At 42.8% G+C, this 21,361-nt stretch overlaps 1 protein-coding gene and 1 long non-coding RNA gene across 11 annotated transcripts in view; one reads left to right on the top strand and one right to left on the bottom strand.

The window, feature by feature from the left end:
- LOC105941372 (uncharacterized) overlaps positions 1–1,581 on the bottom strand; it is a 39,437-nt gene extending 37,856 nt beyond the window's left edge. For all 3 annotated transcript variants that reach the window (XR_001167973.3, XR_013093756.1, XR_013093757.1), the window contains exon 1: positions 1,393–1,581. This is a non-coding gene — a long non-coding RNA (uncharacterized LOC105941372). The remainder of the gene's footprint in view (positions 1–1,392) is intronic.
- On the top strand, positions 499–17,113 carry gata3 (GATA binding protein 3). 8 transcript variants are annotated; one of them, XM_012924334.4, is made up of 7 exons: positions 499–705; positions 5,893–5,980; positions 6,141–6,525; positions 7,510–8,043; positions 10,265–10,410; positions 12,978–13,103; positions 15,511–17,113. In XM_012924334.4, the coding sequence occupies exons 3-7, from the start codon at positions 6,291–6,293 to the stop codon at positions 15,799–15,801; spliced, it is 1,332 nt and encodes a 443-aa protein (XP_012779788.1). In that variant the 5' UTR covers positions 499–705; positions 5,893–5,980; positions 6,141–6,290; the 3' UTR covers positions 15,802–17,113. The 8 variants fall into 8 exon arrangements, with proteins under 8 accessions (XP_012779788.1, XP_076731874.1, XP_004570037.1 ...); XM_004569980.5 differs by lacking the exon at positions 499–705 and adding an exon at positions 10,478–10,524 and having other exon boundaries at positions 5,473–5,980; positions 7,510–7,986; positions 10,265–10,321; XM_004569977.5 differs by lacking the exon at positions 499–705 and adding an exon at positions 10,478–10,524 and having other exon boundaries at positions 5,475–5,980; positions 10,265–10,321.
- Positions 17,114–21,361: the final 4,248 nt, after the last annotated feature.

The following is a 21,361-nucleotide window of genomic DNA, read 5'->3' as shown; positions in this document are numbered from 1 at the left end:
AATCAGAAAAAAATCACGTGCAAATGCCCACAATCGCCTTTTTCTTACATATAATATAATATAATCTTACTTTCGTTCGGCTTGTGTGCCAATATTGGGCGTCTCCTGAATTAACATGATCACCTGGATACAACAAAATGGGGTTAAACACAAAAATAGTATTTTTAAAAAATAAGAAATCTCATTTTAAATCGCATCGAAATCATAATAAATGACTGTCTATTATAGATCACTTCTATTTTAACCCTACAATAGATTCCCATTGGTTTCTACTGCCGTTCTATTCCCATAACTTGCTGTGCTTTCAGACCCGGAAGAGCTGGCGTGTTCTGTACAGTAAGTACGGTAAAGAGGCCGCCTTTGGTTGGCCCGTGTGCTCGTGCAGCCTGCCCGGTACAGCCTATGTGCGCGCGTGTTTCCTCCTCGCGTTGAGTTGTGACGCTGTGACTCCGGGACCGAGGGCGCGCGCGCACCATCACCGCCGCCGCCACCACTACTCCTAGCGCTGTGCTGAGAGTGTGTGTGTGAGTGTTTGTGTGTGTGTGTCTGCGTGTGTGTTTTTCCCCTCCCCGTCCACAGCTCCTCGCCCTCTCGTTCTTTTTTCCTCTGCCTCTCTCTAAATGCCATCGGCGCCTCCATCTCTATGTCACTCTTCCTTCACGTCTGCGGAAAAAAAAGCCTCCACCCGTCCAGCGTCCACTGCAGGTCAGTAAATATTTAGATTTGCTCTGAAGCCGCCGCATCCTAAATGCCCCATCCAATGAGCTGCCGCTTCCCTCGGTGGCTTTGTAGCCTGTCTGTGAGCTCACTGACGGTCTGAGAATGATGGGAAACTTTTGTGAATGTGCTTTTTTTGGGTGCTAGATTAAATGACTATAAACGAAAATTATGAGTAAAGCGGTAACATTCTTTTAATCTTTTTTTTTTGACTGGACTTCAGTGAAGCCGGAGATGAAGCTACCCGTTACACCTTCATCTCTCCCCCTCAACATCGCTCTGTGTGCACTTGGTGGAATTAAAAAAAAAAAAGAAAAAAAAAAAGGGGGGGGGGGGGGGGTATTGTTGACAATACTGGCTACAACATCCATAACGAGCGCCATTGTTGCGTTTAATGCTAACTGCTTTCTCTATCCTTTTATTTATTAGCAGCGCAAGCGAAATTTGCTTTGGTTGGCCGGGCTGATAATTAAGCTAGCATTTCTTTTTCTTTGGCTCGCCTGAGTCAACGGATTGATATGTAAAAAGGCTAAACGACAGCCGGTTTCACTTCTTAGATTATTTAACCTACACCTAAAATAGCACAGATGAGTGTTTTTAGCGACCCATTACCTCTCGCATTACCTGGTGGTGCAGGCGAGAATCCCATACAAGCCGTGAAATTGATCTGATTACCTTTGCCGGCGGGTCATAAGAAGGAGCTGGGCTTGCTGAGGCTGCTTTGCACCCCCACACGCACACACACACCCAGCCCGTTATTAGTTTCCTCCATCTCGTCTTTGGTCCTTGTGTCTCGAGATGGCGGTGTGTTTGTGTGAGTGCGAGAGAGGGAGAGAGCCGCTGTTTAGAATGAATAGGAAGCTAAATCAGGGGCATCACACGCGCACAGTCCCGGGCCAAAAAGCTCCAACGGTTATTTGCACGCGGGGAGCAGAACACGAGAGAAACCCTCGGACACCTTGATGTTTTTTTTCTTCCCTTCATTTTTTCGCTTCTTAGAAAAGAGGATAGGATTCGATAGGATAAAAAAAGGATAAAAGGATAAAAAATACGGTGTTATTATTAAAATAATATAAACTCGGATTAAAAACGTAGAAGAAGAGCAGCGGACCGCTCGAGCGGATAGCACTTTCACTCCAATTTCCCGTCACAATCGAAATTTCGTTATTGCATGAGGTGTCAGAGAGGCTGCTAGCACTCCGAGCTCCACTTTAAACGCATTTAAATCACAAAGATTAATAACATAAATAAAATAAAATAAAAAAAAATCAGCCAAACAATTTAGTGCCTGAATGATGAATGACTTCTGTTTGGAGATGCACAAGACAAGAGGTGAAAAGGCCCTGCACCTCAAATGAAAGATTACATCAGTGCGTCTGGCGAGACGTGATATAAAGATAAGAATCACAACTCAGTCAATTGGCAGCCCCCTTTTTTTTCTTTGCTCTTTTTTTTCTTCTTCGTTGGGAAGAATGACACAAAATCTGATGTGCTAGTTTTCTTTTCTTTTTCTTTTTAAACACACTCGAAGAAAATGTGATCAATCCTTCAGCTCTTGCTCATTTAAATCGTTCTAGGAAAGCCAGTTCTGTTTTTAAGTTTCACGCGCCCAACAAGCAGAATTTTACGCCCTAGTTTTGTTCTAAGAACCAGACTTGGTTCCCATGCTGACAGAAAAGCAGCCCCACTTTTTTCTTGAAAAGACTAGAAAGGTGACAAATGACTCACTGAGTAAGAAACAAATAGGTTACCTGCGGTAATATACGGGTTTCAAAATGTATAAATGAGCGCTTAACCAGTAAAAAATATCACAATTTACAGCATGACTATAGCCCGTAGCATTTTTAATCACTGGCTGGGCATCTCTTTTTTTTCCCACAGAAGCTCTTTGGATTATGTTCTTATATCGTGTGTTTTCTTGCGCCAAAGTGCTTTTTGATTTAAAAAAATATTTAAAAAATTTATATTTCACAAAAATTAAGTCTAATTCTGGCTGGGTATCTTAGCTCTGTGCGTGCCAGAATAAATAAAGATACGTGACACATTACGACCCAAGATAACAGGCCGTAAATGCGCACACACGCATGCGCACAGGCGATTTCTTTTCAATATTATTTTACAATAGAGCTTCTTGCTTCTTCGTGGCTCTAAATGTACCTCACACGAGCTGCTACTCATATCATTTGAATTTCTTTTCCTTTTCAAAAAAGTATTGATATTACTGTAGTGGTAGCAGTGGGTGAACACTCACTGGTGGTGGCATAACTGTTACACCATGTATTAATATAGTATGATTTTTATCTCGCTGACCTTTGATTAATCAGCTGGCGGAAGGAAACTTTTATTTATGAGGGAAAACAATGATTGTAATTTTGTGAACACGGGACGCTGAGGAACAAAGTAAACACACACACGCACAGACACAGACACACACACGCACGCACATGCACGCAAGCATTAGACGTTATCTAAAACATTTGATCCCCCTAAACACACACACAAACACACACACACACAGGCAATGGAATAATCCGTTCTTGTGTTAACTGCAGTGAAGAGAACAAAAAAAAAAAGTGGCTCGATTTTAATCAAAGCTGGCTAACATAATCTCGCAGAAATTATCTAAGCCATCAAGAAAAGGACTGGACCCTCGCCCGCGTTTATGAATAAACCTTTAACAAATCTTTGCGCACAGCATCGGTGCTAGTTGTAGGCCATTAACTACAAAAATAGACTAATGTGGGCTCGTTTTAGCCCCTCTCGCTTTTTCGTCCTCACACACACACAGAGAGAAAAAAGAGCCAAAGCCACCATTTCTCCCTTCGTGACGACAGTTTAGGATTAAAAATGACTTCCCCCCCCCCCCTTTTTTTTTTTTTTAAGAAAGGGAGAGGCAGTCTTATATCCCGCGCTGAATAAGCCCCGGCGTTATTGACACCGAGGCTTGGGGACTCAAGTGATGGGATGGCTTCCATGTCCCATTCTCTAAGCTTCGATGCATCCAGTCAAGAAACAAAAACACATAATCGGGATTTTAGGCCACATTTTACCGTCGTGTGTTGCCTTCGAGCACCTATAACGGCTACTTTGTGGATAACGCTCCGCGATACTTTTTTCAAGAGGATAATTACACGAGTCGGCTGACAGCCTGACAATGGCAGCTACAGCAGTTTGCGTCCAAGTTCAGTTTCGGGCTTTGCCTGTGTGAGAAACGCTCGCTCTCCCTCTCCCTCTCCCCAGGTAGGGCTATCCTGGAGAGAGGGAAAAATAGCACGCTTTGCCAAGTCCTCCTCTGCCCGTGCTCCCAAGCGCTCGGTTAAGAGCAAGCTTAATAATTTCAGACGGGATTGAATGAATGAGCCATCACCTGTGCGCATGCAACTGAGGACTCACCTGCTAAATAATCTGTCTGATGGCGTCTTCATTGATCACCTTAATGCTTTTATTTATTTATTTATTTGGTACCAACCCCCCACTCTAAGGAAGTGACCCCCACCTATTATTACACCCACAGCAAATTCATGCCAATACCTACGTGGTGCGAGGGCGTGCGCGCTCCCGCAGCCGCCGAGAGAGGATTCATTTCCTGACTGTTTACACCGCGGTGACGTCACTTCCAGTGGCTGCCCCCAACACACACACACTGCTACTATTACACACCGCCAGTCTGACAGTATACGCAGATCAAACCGGGATTTAGACATAAAAAACCTCCCCCCTCCCACACACACCTGCCCACGGGGAGGGATACAGGGGGACTGTTTCTCAGGTGGAAGACGTAGGGCATCATGGCCGTGTCACGGCGCACACATCCTTTTAAATTCCAGTTTGTTTATTTAAAAAGAAAAACTGGTCAAAGCGAGGCGGGCTACGGTCACTCGCAGTGCGAGTTATCAATGCGCGTTATTCACTGTTGTGAATAAATCTTGACATCGCTCGTTGTTGCTCGTCTGTCTGAGCTGCAGTGAACAGGTTGCAGCTACCGCACAGATACCGACTGAGTTAAGTAACAGCCAGTAATAGCTTACATTATAACTATTTTTTTTAACTTTTCTTTTTTTTTTTTTAACTGGAGGCTTAGTCACCCAGGCGTCCCTTCGCGGTGAGGAAATCGGCTCAGTTTGGATCTGCCATTAGAATAATGTGGCTGTCACCGCGAGAGGACGCACTGTCACAATTTTAAGAGCATAAATGTCCCGCAACATGCCGTTGGCCCAGAGCAACAGGCTCTGCAGCGGCTTCTGCTCTTCTCTTCTTGCAAACTGTAGCAGGAAAAAGCGCAGACTTTAGTGGCTGTTGTAATAAAAGTTTTTTTTTCTTAGAAAAGGAGTTTAAAACTTTTATTTTTGGTTATCATTTTTATACTTGTCAACTTTAATGACGCTGAAGGTGAATTTATAAGTTTTCCCTTTTAAGTTTATAAACGTAGGTATCATATTTTATAGATTAATTCAAAATAAAATAACTTCCTACAACACGAGTTTTGCACACCTAGCACGCTTGCATGCATAAGACAGCTGTTAAGTGTATAAGGCCTTACTACAGTACAATTTTCATATTTAAAACAAATATACCTCTTTTGATGAGTTCAGAGAAAAAAAACAAACAAACAAACATTAAAAAGGTAATAAATTCTTGCAGCTCTTCTATATCTTCCTTGGCCAAATGTTGTATTCAATTAGAGCAGGCCCCTCCCCTTAACTGATGACACTGACAGACCCTCCTTAAGTTGCGTCGCGCCACAGCTGTCTGCAAGCATTGAGCTGCCTGGCGCCATCCTGAAAGAATGCCTTCACTGTAAAAAAAAAAAAAAAAAAAAAAAAAAAAAAAAAAAGAGAGAGAGAGAGAGAGAGAGAGAGAGAGAAAAGGAAAAAAAGAAGGGGGACTGGAAGGAGCAAGAGAGAAAGAGAGAGAGAGCGAGAGAGGTAGGGCAAGGGTGAGTAAGCAAGAGACTCACAGACCTAGAGGGAAAGAGAGAGAGAGGAGCGGAGTTAATGGAGAGGGCTTCAACTGCGCACAAACAGAGATTTGATCAGTGAGTCTAACTTGCTGGTGCTGGTCAGTGCGCAGTGAGGCCATCCACTGCAAACAAGCCCTGCCTGCGCCCCGTGCGAGCCTCCGCTACTTGTTGAGCTGAAACACTGACTTTTTTTTTCTCGCTGTTTGTTTGCTAAGAGGAAGAAGTTCAGGAGCTCTGCGTGGGACCGGATTCCATTTTGGACGTATTTCTGTGACAGCACCTCAGTTGCATTTGTAATGTTGGGTATGTTCCCTGTTTAATTTCTGTCTTTGTTAAAAAAAAATTTTTAAAAAAAAATTGCGTGTGAATTTGCTTAAGCGTGAGCGTCCTGCCAAGTTTTAGAAGCGTTGCATGTAAACAAATGTTAGAACGTAAGACAATAAATTCTCCCCTCTGTCTCCAGGTGATCGGAAGCAAGCGCGGAACCTGTGGATTTAACAAACACGCGGATTTGGGACAGTTTATTTCTTATCTTTTGACTTGTACCAGTTTGCTTCAGCGTGCATGAACATTTGCTAAAGCAACGAAAAAATATATCTAAAGAAATCAAGCGATGGAAGTAAGTGCGGACCAGCCACGATGGATAAGCCATCATCCCGCGGTGATGAACGAACAGCATCCTGGCTCACATCACCCGGGCCTCGGCCACTCATACATGGACCCTTCGCAGTATCCCCTCGCTGAAGATGTGGATGTACTCTTTAATATCGATGGACAGGGGAACCACGTCTCTCCATACTATGGAAACTCTGTCCGAGCCGTCCAGAGGTACCCTCCTCCTCCACACAGTAAGTAAACGGCCTGTTAAGGCCTTTTATTTAATCATTTGCTCCCTTTATTTGTTTGGATGCCCGTGCGTAATTGCAGGCAGGCTCCATTACAGCTCGGAATTATTTTCTCACTGTGACCCAGACAAAAGAAAAAAGGAAAAAAAGAAAAAAAAGAAACGAGTTTCGATTTTAGCCCGGGTTGATTCGACTTATAAAACTCAAGTGTTGTGAAACCACGGCGTGAATATGTGTAGTTTACGCGTATGGTTTCTGAGTATGGCTCGTACTGAAGTCAATTCCCGTTTAAAGTTCACAAACATGAGCTGACTCATATGCTGGTGAAGTTTTTTTTCCTTTTTTAAAAGCTCGTGCCCAATTTGTTTTCTGGATCGATCGAGTGTTTAGTTACGGATTTAAACAAATAGACGTGTTGGCACAGAAACCAGAGATACACCTGGAACACTTTGGTATTTATGTTTTTTGGCTTCTGCTCTCACACTCCAACTGTCTATTTTCTAATGTGCCAGTCACTGACGCGTAGTCATTTATGAAGTTTCCTATGATGTAGGCTTTAACTTCCTCAACAGTCGAGTTACTTTTGAATTACATGCATGCATATGTTGCATTTAGGCCCGCTCAATAGGAAGGTTAAAGGGTAAATTTACGCACGTGCGTGGCCACATGAAACTCTCAGATTTCTACACACTAGAGGGGTTCAAATAATTTCTACGTGTAAACAAACTGTCAGGATTTTTTAAATGTAGAACTGGATGTTGGTCACAGTGAATGATTGCTTCTGTGTGTGGAATAATTAAAAATAATAATAATAAAAAAGAAATAAAGAAATGTCACCTGATTTGTTTGCTTAATTTGTGTGTAAAGCTTAAATCCTGCTTTTTCAGGCCTGAAGCCCGACAACTCTAAATGGCAATGTGTATTTGTTTTTACTGCAGAGTGAAGTCAGGTTGTGATCTTTTCTGTTGTTTTTCTGTGCTGCCTCAGGTAGCCAGGTGTGCCGTCCCTCATTACTGCACGGCTCTCTGCCCTGGCTGGAGGGGAGCAAAGGAATCCCCCCGCACCACAGCACTTCTCCCTGGAACCTGAGCCCCTTTCCCAAGAACCTGCACCATGGCTCCCCGGCCAGCCTGTCCGTCTACCCCCCAGCCTCATCCTCCTCCTCCCTGTCTACCGGTCACTCCAGTCCACACCTCTTCACGTTTCCCCCGACCCCTCCCAAAGACGTATCCCCGGATCCGGGCATATCTACCCCCGGCTCCAGCAGCTCCGGGCGGCAGGAGGATAAAGAGTGCATAAAGTACCAAGTGACCCTGGCCGAGAGTATGAAACTGGAGTCAGCTCACAGCCGGAGCGTGGCATCAATCGGAGCAGGGTCATCCTCTGCCCACCACCCCATCGCCACATACCCACCCTATGTCCCTGAATACGGCCCAGGCCTCTTCCCACCAAGTAGCCTGATAGGTGGGTCATCTTCTAGTTATGGTTCCAAAACAAGACCAAAAACAAGGTCCACTTCAGGTAGGCGTGCGCTTTATTACATTCCCTTTTGATCTAACAGCATTCCCCAGAATTGCAGCCTTTAATGATCAGCCGTGTTTAATATCACATAGATTTCTAAAATAAATGCCCATAATCAGCACGTTCATCCCTCACATGGAGGTTTAAGGCCGCAGGAGTCAGTTTAACCCAGACAGTCGCAAAAATACCTCACAGATTTCCCTTAATGGTCTGATTTAAAATTTTTTTTATAATAATATGAAATATAATATAACACCAATAAAACAAATATAAAATACGTTATATTTATTTTTAAAAATAAATTAAAAATAAAAAATGGGGGGAAAAGATTAACACCATTGACAACTGAAATAAAAAAAAAATGAATTTAACTTTTTTTTATATTGAGGTAAAAAGGAAAAAATCATGACGCAAATGATTTCCGAGTTGAACCATAAATAAGGTCATTTTTTCATCTTCCTCTGCACTAACAGAGAGTGGGAGAGAGACAGAGGGGAAGCCAACTCTCTGGGCTGTGTCGCCCCGTTTATATGTTTAAGATAATCCCATTATTGTCGGACCAGTGCACGCCACAGTTGCATTGTTTACCCAGCGGTAGAGCACCGGATACTGCTCGTTCATTCACAGGGAAAAAGCGGCTGAACCGTCGCCGTGGCAGAGTGCACGAACCACCGAGGGGAGGGAAAAAAGAAGACAGACAGACAGAGAGGAGGGAGATATTTACAAATTGTGAAGAGGGTGGGTAATTATTTTAAAGGTTATTTCAGCGCCGCTGAAAACCAGTTTTCTGTAATGAGATTAATATCAGCGTCTTTGATGGGGTGTATAGAAAACAGAGGATTAGTTGATGCATATCATCGGGATTATTCAGCAGTATACACTGGGCCATTAATGCAAATAAAGATGTGAATTCCGGGATCATGTGAGATAATGTGCAGTTAAAGATATTTGGCGATCTGAAGAGTTTCATTTGGATGTTTTAATCGGGTCTTCAGTGCGGCAGTGTAAACTCAGCGCAGCGCTGAAAGCTTTTCTCCCGGAGCACCAAGCACACTGTGCAAAACGGTGCATTGCAGAGGCCTGCTTTTCTTAAGTCACATGCATTGGATCAGTTCCTGTTTGATTTCTGCAACATATTATCAAGCCAAAAAAAAAGAAGAAAAAAAAAAACAGAGAGAGAAATAGCAACACACACTTTCCCAGGTGCTTGCATGTCTGTCACATCTAAACGACGCGGCACGACCCGGACCGACGCATCTCTTTTAGTCTTTGTGAAGAAGTCGAGCTGTGTGTGTGTGCGTGTGTGTTTGCAGCTCGAAAAAAGGGGAAGTGTGGCTGCATGCCTGAGAATGCAAAAGGCTCTCGGCGTTGCACAAAAGCCCTGTGTGAGTGAGTCTCTGCTTTCAAATAATCTGACTATGTGTGCAGCGAGCTCCCTTGTTTCAGTTTCAGGCCCCCGTATACCATAATCCAACTGTTAGTGCGCGTCTCACCTGTCGGTGTCACTAGAGAAGTGCCAGTCAAACCTGCCCCCCCCCCCCCATTTCAAAATAAAAGATTATTATTATTATTATTATTATTATTATTATTATTATTATTATTATTATTATTATTATAATATAAATTTTCAATAAAGGGAAATTTAATGGCTCGGACGAAGGCGGATTTGATTAGATTTATTTTAAAAAATTGTCACGCTCCAAAGTGGATTTTGCTCAGTCTGAAAATCCTGCTCAGAGACTCGCAGTGTGAAAAGTTTTGTGGTTTACTGAAATAATTTATGCTTTATGGACCTTAACACAACTGCTGTATTCGACACCAACACTAACCACATGTGTTTAATGTGTGCGTGCGTGGTGTGTGTGTGTGACAAATAAATCTACTACAAACCTTTCTACTTTCTAGTTATTGTTATCAATATCATTATTGTTAATTACTGGTACTAGTTTGTCTAGTTATTATTATTAGTCGATGTCATTATTAATCGTTCTGTGCTTTATATATATATATATATATATATATATATATATATATATATATATATATATATATATATATATACTTTTCTCTAACCTCTTTTTATTCTCAGCATTGATTGCATGAACCAGTTATTGCTGGTTATTTTAAGGACCAACTGACCTGGACACTCTCTCCATCTTCTGTTTGTGTCTCTGTGTGTGTGTGTGTGTGTCCGTGTCCGTGTGCGCGTTGGCTCTTGCAGAAGGTAGAGAGTGTGTGAACTGCGGGGCCACGTCGACTCCGCTGTGGAGGCGGGACGGTACGGGTCACTATCTGTGTAACGCCTGCGGACTCTATCACAAGATGAACGGGCAGAATCGCCCTCTCATCAAACCCAAGCGACGGCTGGTACGTTTCCACCATGTTTCTCTGTTGATGACATTTCCGTCTCTCTCTCTGTTTTTCCCCTATCCAGGAAGAAGTAGGCCTATTAGCTGCAGGAAATTGACTCGACAAGTGCAGGTCTCTGCTTTAAGATATTACCACAGAAAAAAAGTGCAGTTTTTTTTAATGCAATGACAGTGCTACTTTTTATTTGCTAAAATTGTCATTGATTCACACAGTAGGCCCCATGTATATCATAGAACGCTACCTGTGGCCATCAAAGCTTTACAGCTATTGTACGACATCTGGACTATTTCCACTTGTAGTACCTTATTTACGTCCTGCACAGTGTTATTTAACTTTTAAATATTTAATTTAAAATTGCACTGCGAGCGCCTTAGGTTTACTTTTTTAAAAAGAGAGATTACATTTTCTATCTTTCATATTTAATTGAGCAAATAAAACAACCCCCCGGGATAAAACAAACAAAAAACAAACAAACAAAACAAAAGACCCCCCACTCTGATTCTAATTAAAGGAACTGAGCATGGCTGCAGTTCTGCACTCTTTACAGCATCCTTTTTTTTTTAATTTCATCTTGTAGGTGAGCCTATATTGTAGCTATAAGCAGACCTTTTTGCTTTCCAAGTGCAGCTATTTTTACAGTTATTTTGGGGAAAGCCCCTCTCATCAGAGCTTACATCTCTTATGAGCTTCACAGGAGTTCCCCACTCTTTGAAAAAAAAAAAATCTTTCGAGGCAAAAATGGCCGTCCAGACCTCTTCTGCTCTGGACTTCTTCTCTTTGCCTCTGTAATGTGAAAACCCGACTACTCAGGAAAGAGCTGCCGGATATCTGAGCAGCGCAGATAAGTCGCTTTCAACAACACAAGCCCCGCTTCCCCAGTCAAAACATAAAGGCTGAGGCAGCCCGAGCCAGGCCAGACAGAGAGCCACGACGAGAAATTGTTTAGCGTTGTAATCACCGCTTAAATACACGAGGATGCTCAGGTATGGGTAACAACCAGGTCAGTTTGACCTTGAACCTCTTTCTCGCGGAGGTGAAAAGGGTCAGGAAAAAACTGTACAGGCCAGAAAGTGAAATTTAGCACGAAGATAAGATCTGCGAGCCGAATCATTTCTCTATGAAATCACCACAACGTGTAAATACCAATCCTGTTGACCTTTCATTGCTGATATTTAAAGTGTTGGCTGCGAAGAAAAAAACAAAATGTTGGAAAAATAAGAAAACCGGTTAAACTATGATGATAGGTTAAGTGAATAAAAATAGAGATTTCAAAAGGTGTGTTCCCTCACTGTGATTGGGTATTCACAGCGATCAGCAGCAGGGGTTATTGGGCCACCACGTGTGTATAATTGGAAATTCCTCCCTGAGATAATGTAGTCCTTTACGTTAGCGTGTCCTCTGCGGTCACCTGTCTATTGATTGTTTTTAGAGATTATAACATCAATGTCAAGCCACTGCAGCAAACTGGCCTGTGAGGCAGGCAGCTGAAATCCATCGGAAGACATGACTTTCACTGTGGCAGGATGGAGCGAGGGTTTTACTCTCCTAGTAGCCTGCAGCGAAGCCAAAAATACCCACTTCTTTCTTTCTTTCTTTCTTTCTTTCTTTCTTTCTTTCTTTCTTTCTTTCTTTCTTTCTTTCTTTCTTTCTTTCTTTCTTTCTTTCGTTCTTTCTTTCTTTCTTTCTTTCTTTCTTTCTTTCTCCAAACTGTGTGCTTTTAACTGGCGTGCAATTATTGCCATGTGGTTCATTTCACCGCATCATGTATTCATATTTTGTGCGCATATTGGAAGAATCCAAAGCATACATTCCAGACGAGGCCTTTTACGTTTAATAGATGCCAAATCTATACGTTTCATCTCCTTCCTTTTCCTTTCCATTGTCTGACGTCACGTGTTGGCTTTTTTTTAAGGAGGGGGTTAATTTAATCACATTTAATAGCTCTCCCATTTCAAGGCCCTGCTTTTATGTGTTCTGTAAATATTTATTCTCCAGGAGGTATGAGCTCTACGTGGCTATTTTTAGCCCCGGGTGAAAGCAACCCTGTTTTCCTTTTTTAAATTTATTTCTTTCCTCATTGAAAAAAAATTTCAGCTTGCACTAAATGCAAAAGAAAATGCACTGGGTAGAGATATACAATGTATATACTGTCAAAATAAAAGCTTCCTGAATGTTTCAAGCAGCTTTGCGCAATGCTGGAGTGAAAAATTAAAGACTGTATTTAAGCAGGTATAATAGAAAATGCATGTGTTGTTTCTTTGTTAAATCAATCGAGGATACCATGGATACAGGGCTGCTGAATTTACACCAATTTATCCCGATGACTTAAAAATTCCACAGATATCCTTGCAAATCCCTCTTAATGAGTGCCACATGGCTATTTCGCGTAAGGAAAGTTAACTAGTGTGTGTATTTTTTAAGCCATATTTAAGTGTTAAAACGAGCCCTGAATGATGGTATTAAAGCTGTTAGAATAAACCTCAGTGATGATTGGGTCATTGAGTGGTCATGTGATGTTTTTTTCTTTCCCCTTTCCCTTTTTTTGGCCTGTCTGCGTCGTGCAGTCGGCAGCCAGGCGGGCAGGGACGTCGTGCGCAAACTGTCAGACGACAACGACGACGCTGTGGCGGAGAAATGCCAACGGGGACCCGGTGTGCAACGCCTGCGGCCTGTACTTTAAACTGCACAATGTGAGTAATAAACCTTCACTGGATATCTCTCATAACTATCGAGGCTTGCCTCCAATATTTATTCGTCCAGCTCCCATCTATGTCCCCCTTCTCCTCAGATCTGCCTTCTTTATTTCTCTCCCATCACGTCCTGCTGGGCACCTTCCCCTCTCTCCCTTTGAATATTTTATCTGACTTGTCCCTGCAGAGAATTTCCGGGGCACGGCGATAACAAATACTGTAGAATTAATATGATTTATTGGCAGTAAGTGCGAATCTAAAATGTATAAGACCTAAGTGAACTAAGCCCGCAGCCGCCTTGCTTTTGAATATTAAAGAAGGGGCTTAATTAAAATTCGATTAATTTTTTTAGACCGTTTTTTCCCCCCTTCTTCTTCTTCTATTTCTAGCCTTTTGGTTCCATGCGCGCCAGGGACTCTGAGTCCCCCCTCTGACCACCAATCCGTCTGATTCGTTTTGGGTTGGTTAGTGCCTCGCCACATCATTTCACATCCTCAATCTGAAAACCCCAGGGACGCGTTTATCTCTCCCTCTCTCTCCTCTCCTGTGCACAAAGCTGTCACTTTTAATCAAACTGCCATTGTGGCTGAAACTAATAATAATAATAAGCAGGATAACTGCTCTGAGGCCACATGTAGGTAATTTTCTTCCCCCTTGTACAGACAACAGATAGAGGTTGCCTATACCCTTGTGCATAAGGGGAAGAGTATCCTGCTCTGCTGGCCAGCTTGTCACGCAAGCGCTCTCTGTTAAATCATTTTCCCATGTTACTTTTGGCACATTGTGAGGCGGTGCAGAAGCAGATTCAGACCAAGGTTAAAAGGAGAGTAGAATAATATTTCCCCGTTACATATTAGCATCTGAACTGACCCCGACCTTGGTGTAATTATGAAATTAGTTTCTTTTGGTAAATCCAGACTTCTGTTGGGGTTTGCTCCCTTTGAAACAAATTCCACATTCTTCATGGAGAATTTAGTGGAGTCCCCGCTGGCCTGCATGGGCTCCTAATGTGTGTAAGTGTGAGCGTACAAAACACCTGATGGTAGCAGTCTGTTGTCCTGTAAGCTCAGATAAGAAGCTTGTGAAAACAGAAAAGTTGCCACAAACACAAGGTTGTGTTAACACCCAAAACATAGATGGCCTTCTCCGAGTAATCAGGGGTTTTCTCACTGTGCCTGTAAGGTGTCTTTCTCATCTTTATATTTCTGAGAGGTGTACAGTCCTCACACTTCTGTACGGACGCTGAGGTTTCAGGTGGTTAGCTGCTGGTTTTTGGAGGGAGGATGTGAGAGCTTGCACTGTGCATTCTGTGGGGGCCATTGACTCAAATGCTTTTTTTTTGATATGCTCGGGTATTGGTGGCCGAGCACACGCTGGAGGCCCAAGAATTGTTTCGCGAGACGGTAGACATCTCAGCATCAAAGAGCGGAGGCTAGACTGGCTTTCGGTGGGTGTAGCATGCCCTAGAACTGGAATCAGGGCACGCAAGGCAGAGAAGGTCACCCAGTATGGAGTCAAAGCTTAGCGAGTGAAACCCACATCACTGGGGGGAAAACAGATCTGTGCCCTCCACTAATCATCGAAGCCGCTGTTTAAAGAGTCAGCGAAAAATGCCAATGTCTCAGACAGCTCGAGAAATCCCTGTTCCCATTTCCCCGGGAAGAACCACTGAGAAAGATCAGGAAGCCAGTCGGCCTCATCCACCTCCCTCATAATCCTGCCCACAGTCGGAATTCCATCATCCAGCTCTCATTCCTCGCTAAAACCTATGCTGGAATATGGCAGCTGGGGCCATTTTGGCCAAGAGTCGGCCACGCGGTTGAGAAGGAGGGTGGAGAGAAGGACTTGGCCGACGCTGACAGTCGTCATGGCCATGTGTCTCTGTGGTTGACCGGCTGCACATTAGCTGCCAGACTCTTCTCCGTCTGTGTTCTGCACACGCTCTCTCCATCTTCCCTGCACCCCCCTCCTCCCCTTCATCTGTCCTTTTTCTCTCTTTTCTCTTCCTGGCATAGCTACAGCCTTAGATACAGTCCAGCTTATAGGAATCAACATTCATATCCGACCCAACACACACACACACAAACACACATTCTCACAGTATAGATAAACAATCTTGTGTTTCGGGATGGGACAGCCTGATTCGCCTCGTAATGGGACTCCATTACATATCATTATGTCTGTCCAAAACCCCAAAATCTGCCTCTAAGAGAACTAAAAAGCTCTTTGTGCACCACATTTTTCTTATTTACTCTGAAACTCTGTGACACCCCTCACTTACGGTTTGTTTTGCTTTAATATAAATCTCATACTGGAATCTTAAATTTTAAGATTCGTATCTCATGTGAAATGTTCACGAGGACCAAATACTCATCTGCCATCTTTTTCTTTCTCCTTTCGAGAGCAGATCAACCGACCTCTGACCATGAAGAAGGAAGGCATCCAGACCAGGAACAGGAAGATGTCCAGCAAGTCAAAGAAGAGCAAAAAGGCCCAAGATAACATGGACGACTTCTCCAAGAGCCTGATGGACAAGACCAGCTCATTCAGCCCGGCCGCTCTGTCCCGCCACATGTCATCCTTCCCCCCCTTTTCGCACTCTGGCCACATGCTGACCACCCCCACACCCATGCACCCCTCCTCGAGCCTCCCCTTCACCCCGCACCACCCTTCCAGTATGGTCACAGCCATGGGTTAGAGCTCCCCGCGGTGCACCACTTCTGAATCCTCAGCCTCGCCACCACCGCACCTTTCGGTACCTCTGCTGCCCTGCTTCCATATCCTAAACAACAAACTGCTTCTCGGTCCGATCTAAGCTCCCCAGTCTCACCGCCGAGCCACGGTGTGTGAGTGCGACAGGCTTTAGGCTCCTGTTCTCCTCAGTTGTATCTTATTTTTTATAAAAATCGAAGTGTACCTCTGCGATGTGAATGCTTTGCAGACTTGACTTGACTGTGGCGCACCGACCTCCAGGGGGACGTTTTTTTGTTTTCCCTCCTCCCCGAGCTGCCACCACCACATTGAGGCTGTCCTCCCAGCTGATCCACACGATAAGGAGCTCCATTTGTGTACAAAAAGCCATTTTTCCACACTTGACATCACAAAAAACTGACATTAAAAGAACTTTTGTGATGCCCTCTTCCTCAATGTCCAAACCCGACTCTCTTCACCTTGCACCTGTGTAACAGGAACCCCCCCCACCCCCCAACACCCCCACCACCACCCCCTTCCCGCTCCCTTGCTTCCTCTCCCTCTTCTCCTCCTTCTGCTGAAGATGAGGAGAGACAGACGTTGAATATATTTGTACAAATTGTATGAAATACAGTACATTTAATGAAGACTTTTTAATTAAGTAAGAAAAAAAGGAAACATGCCCCTGGGCAGCTAACAACAAGAAGGGTACGAGTCGCGGCAGGTGGAGAGACTTGCCACCGGAGGAGTGAGGAGAGGCTGCCTCCGAGTCCCGGAGGAAAGAAAAAAAAAAGGGAGGAGGAGGTGAGGGAAAGACTTTTGAGAAAGGGCAGGCCTCGGTTTTTGCCTGCATGAATTGTGTTGCATTAAGTTTGCAGAGAGTCAGCGGCTCCGGCTGCAGGCATCTCTCTTCTTCTTCTTCTTCTTCTTCTTTTTTTTTTTTTTTTTTTGGATGTGCTATAGGTCTCGGGCAATTGGTTTGTGTTGAAGCGCGCACGTACAAGCACACACATACACGCACACACTTACACGCACACACTCGCACACACTCGATCACCTGAAAGACTTTCTTCCTGCCCACAGATTATATGCATTGTGAAAAAAGTTCCTGTATTTGTTATTTGTATGTATAAATCAGAGTACCAAAAATACGAAAGAAACAAAGATGTAGAATTATTTCTTTATGTTATGCAGACTGAATGGTTGTAAAAAATTTAATAATAATCACTAGTGTAAAATATGACTGCTTTTTTGTTTCGTAATTTTTTTTTTTTCCTCTTTGAAAATAATAAACTAGTTTAATCTCTGTTGACATGTTAGCTGTGGTTGAGAGCTGTCTTTTCTGTCTGCCTCTGTGCTGTGTGATCTTTGACACATGCTCACACACCCCCACCCACTCACCTACCCACCACAACCACATCTAGTAACGCCCACCTTTTTTTTTTTTTTTTTTTCACCCAGCATTCACAGGAACAGCTCTTAGGTCAGTTGAGCACAAACAGGAAGTGAAGGAATAAACAGCAGCAATGGAGGAACAAATCAAATGGCAGGGTCAGACAGGCCACTATGCGCGGGGCACCATGGGCTCAAGTGGCTTTTGTGTCATCCGACAAATACATAAACACATCGCGACCGACATGCAACAAAAAAACATCTGTCGTACACTGAGCGAGAAGGACCCAACAGGAAGAAGCATCGTTTCAGGCATTTTTCTTGCATCCTAATAATGACTAATAATTAAGTCAGATAACAAATACAGGCTGATATTAATTTAAGCTGAGAAATACTGTATATTCCAATCATATACATATAACAATACCACATAATAATATATATAAAATAGCCACATGGCTGTGTACAACACCCTTTAAAGAAAAAAAGTTAATGAACACTTCTAAACATTGAGTTAACCTCACTGAATGTATCACCTCTAGTAGTGAGAAATGATTAAAGCGTTAAGCAGGAGTGGAAAAGAGGAACTACTGTATGTGTTTGTTTCAACCTCTGAACCGCAGAGTGGATAAAGTTCCCTTCATCTTTAATATCATTTTGCCCGTCAGTTTATTAAGTGATCAGTTTTGCTCGTGACATTTCCACAGCTCGCACTCAAAGTAGAGTTTTAGGGCTGTTAGTGCGACTGCATGACAGTGGCCTGTGTAAGGAAGCAGGAAGGAGAGAAAAGAAGATAACGAGCTGATATTAATATGAAAGATTGCAATGCAGGGCTGCAGAGCTCAGTAATACACTGTAGTGGGTGATTAGTGTTGTTAAAGCTGGGAAGTTATCACCATATGCTCTGTACATGCAATCCAAGACATGATGCATATATGATTTATTCCATTCATCCAATGAGTATGACTTTGGACGCCATCAAGTTCTCAATTGAAGAATTTCCTGCATGTTATCCCCCTTCATTTTTCTTTACCATCATTAACCTTCCAGTAATCTACAAGCGGCATCTTCTTCACATCAACGCAGCTACAGTGGTTAGAGTCACGTCAGTTCTCTTTGCTTGCATGATGTTTTATTCTGTGTATGCAGAGCAGTTCGTGACACGTTGGCTTTAATGAAATCCGCAATGAAAAAGTACATCTGCCGTATCTTCCATCTCAGAATGCACATCAATTTTTTTTTAAATAAGTACGTAAACGCAGCAGAACAGGCAAAAGATTAAAAAGAATGTTAAGTATTTGTTTTTTATTTTTTTAGCTACAATGATCCCATTTAAAAACTGATAATCATGAAAACGATGGGAATATGGAAAAAAAAGCAGTAAGTTCTAAAGGATCACATTTGAATCAAGAATTTAGGAAAGACTTGTGAAGAAACTCTGGTGAAAATGGTGAAAGTGACGTGTTTCCACAGTGAGCCTGGACAGCCGTGTTTATAGTACCTGACTTACACATTTAAGCAGAAAAAAATACTAAATGTAAATGTGGTAAAACAAGGAGAATCTTTGCCTTTCAGCATCATTTTTACCCTTTAAAGCCCTCCAAAAACGTACAAGAAAACAAAGCAAAAGAGATCGCGCTGATGCTAATTTGTTACAATCTGCGATAATAACAGGATGCAGGAGTTTAAAAAAAAAAGACACCCACATCAAGCTCAGATGAGAGAAAAAAAGAAATTAATTTATTTTTAGTTTTATTATGCCACAAGTTAACCAGATAGTCTTACAGCGAACTTCTGCACGTAATCGGCCTCTCAAGGTTTGATCCTTTCGCATGCAAAGCACTGAAATGTCGTCTTTGGCTCGAAACCTCTAAACAACTCTAAAGATCTAACTACCCCTAAACTGTGCACTGTTGCAAACCATTTCCAGTATCGAAATATATTTGCACAAGTGGAATGCCTGCTTCCCGGCAGAAAAGGCCATACAGGAGTCAGGTATTTGGCATCATTTGTTTCTGAGCTGCTGTGACCAATCAGGAGATTTGCTCCTGTGTTTTAATAGTGAGGTCAAGGGGGCATGTGGAATGAGAACAGAAATAGTGAGTGTATGCGTGTGTGTATAGAGGGATTGAGGAGAGCTTTGCCTTGTGGTGGGACCTCATGGCCTCTGGCTGACCTTTTCCCCGCTGGTGTCTGGCTGTGGACGTCTGCCAAGGGTGACTGGAGGTGCTGCAACTGGCTCAGGTGAGGATGAGGCACTCTCTGTGATCCCGTGTCCTCTTCCCTCCGTCATCATCGTCATCCCCGTCACAAACCACTTATTTCTGTCCGTCTCTCCTTCTGTCTGTCTCTCTTCCTGCATCTGCCTCTCGTCTTTCAGGTGAGGATGATGACAGATTTGTGGGTGTAATTGGCTCTTAGGAATAGTCCATCTTCATCCACGCTGCACCGCTGTCACCCTCAGCAGAGGTCAGGTCAAATTTGGGGTCGCTAAGAATTTGATGGCTTTGAAAACCACTCTTCTTCCAAAAAGATGCAACATTTCCTGCTTGGAATTAATATGTGAAAAGGCAATACCCATTCAATAGCAGGGGGTATTCAAATAAACTCTGAATATTTTAAGTAAAGACTGAATGAGAGAAAAAAAACATCAGAATTTCCCCCCAATGCTAAAAATGATCACACAACAGGAAGCAGAAACCTATTTATACAGGATGTGTTGATTGTTCCCTCACACCTTTCTTTACATTACATATGGTTTATGTGCAAAACGTTTCATGTCTTGGTTTAGGTGTGTTCTAGTTTCTCAGCACATACAAACGCAGTGTTGTATTAGTAATACTGGTTTGAAAGTGGGACCAATCTGTGTCAGTGTGGTCTCATGTGGGGGAACAGGTTGTGTATTGTGGGCTAATGGTTCTGTTACTGTCTCACAGCTCAAACCAATACCTGTTTAACAGTGTATAGTATTTTTTTCTTAGCTACATATTTTGAGGCCTGGATGAAGAACACCCCCCCCCCCCCCAAAAAAAAAGAAAAAAGAAAAAAAGAAAACAACAAAAATAAGCGTGGGTTCGGCTTAATGGTTATCCACATCCCATACCACACGCTCTACAGTGTGTCATATAACATTAAAATTTGGCACTGGTACGAAGAGACAGACAACACTGTCTAATGACAAGTCGATTAGAATGTGATACACTCAACTTTGTGAAAATTGTTCTACTGCTATTTGTTGTCTGTGCAACTCTTTTTCCTAAGAGTGATACTGAAATGCTTTATAGCAGGGTAATCAATGCAAACTCTCTCTCTGTGTAGCCAAAATGTTCAAAACCACTCAAATCTAGAGACGTTCTCTAGATTTTAGAGAACCATGCTTGTGACTATACCTTGTGGCCATCTGGCTTTGATAAAAGTTTTGAACAAGCTGACCAAATCTGCGATGTGTATGCTATCATATAATGTAGAATGACATGACTTTGCCCTCAATTAAACTAGCAGCAAGAGACTACCTTCAATCAAACACTAAAGTCAGCTCCATTAGGCACATGTTCCTCCTTTAGCTATCTCACTATCAAAGGGTTTGTTACACAGTCAGAAACCTTTCTGACACCACTATGACTAAGAAAACAGTCATTGGTTTCTACAGTCATTGGACACAACAGATACAACTATCATCTACATACCCCCAGTATGAACTCACAGCAGTTGCTTAGCTTATGAGCACCTCTGAAAGCCTAGAGTTAGCATGCTATAGTTTATTTACTGCAAAAAAAATTGAAGTCTCTTGGTACTTTCTGGCAGTTTTGGTGTACCACTAGGCTAGCTACCCAAGCTATGCTACCCAAACACTAGCTATAGCTTCATCTTCTTGGACAGACTCTCAGCGATGAAGCAAGTGTTCCCTACTTTGTGCAACAAATCGAAAACAAACAACATAAACACAGAATACAGTTAGTACCATTTCTAGCTAACAGTGTATACGATCTAGTGTGTGGATTTAGCTGGTGTAGTGTCTGAAATTAAACACTGCAAGCTTTACGTGTAAAAAAAATGACACCTCGAGGTATACTAAACAATTCATATACAGTGAAGACGTAAGCGTAACGCACATAAACAGCAAAGAATACCATCTAACACAGAACAATGCCTGATAAAATATACCTATGCTACAA

The sequence above is a fragment of the Maylandia zebra genome, linkage group LG17 (genome assembly GCF_041146795.1).
Source record: "Maylandia zebra isolate NMK-2024a linkage group LG17, Mzebra_GT3a, whole genome shotgun sequence".
Lineage (NCBI taxonomy): Eukaryota > Metazoa > Chordata > Actinopteri > Cichliformes > Cichlidae > Maylandia > Maylandia zebra.
This window is presented reverse-complemented; position numbering and strand designations above follow the sequence as displayed.

Bases quoted from the DNA above. Each gene is read 5' to 3' on its own strand.
- gata3 (XM_012924334.4), top strand. From the start codon at position 6,291: ATGGAAGTAAGTGCGGACCAGCCACGATGGATAAGCCATCATCCCGCG. The intron at 6,526-7,509 runs GTAAGTAAACGG...GTGCTGCCTCAG, and splicing joins GTACCCTCCTCCTCCACACA to GTAGCCAGGTGTGCCGTCCC. The intron at 13,104-15,510 runs GTGAGTAATAAA...TTTCGAGAGCAG, and splicing joins TGTACTTTAAACTGCACAAT to ATCAACCGACCTCTGACCAT.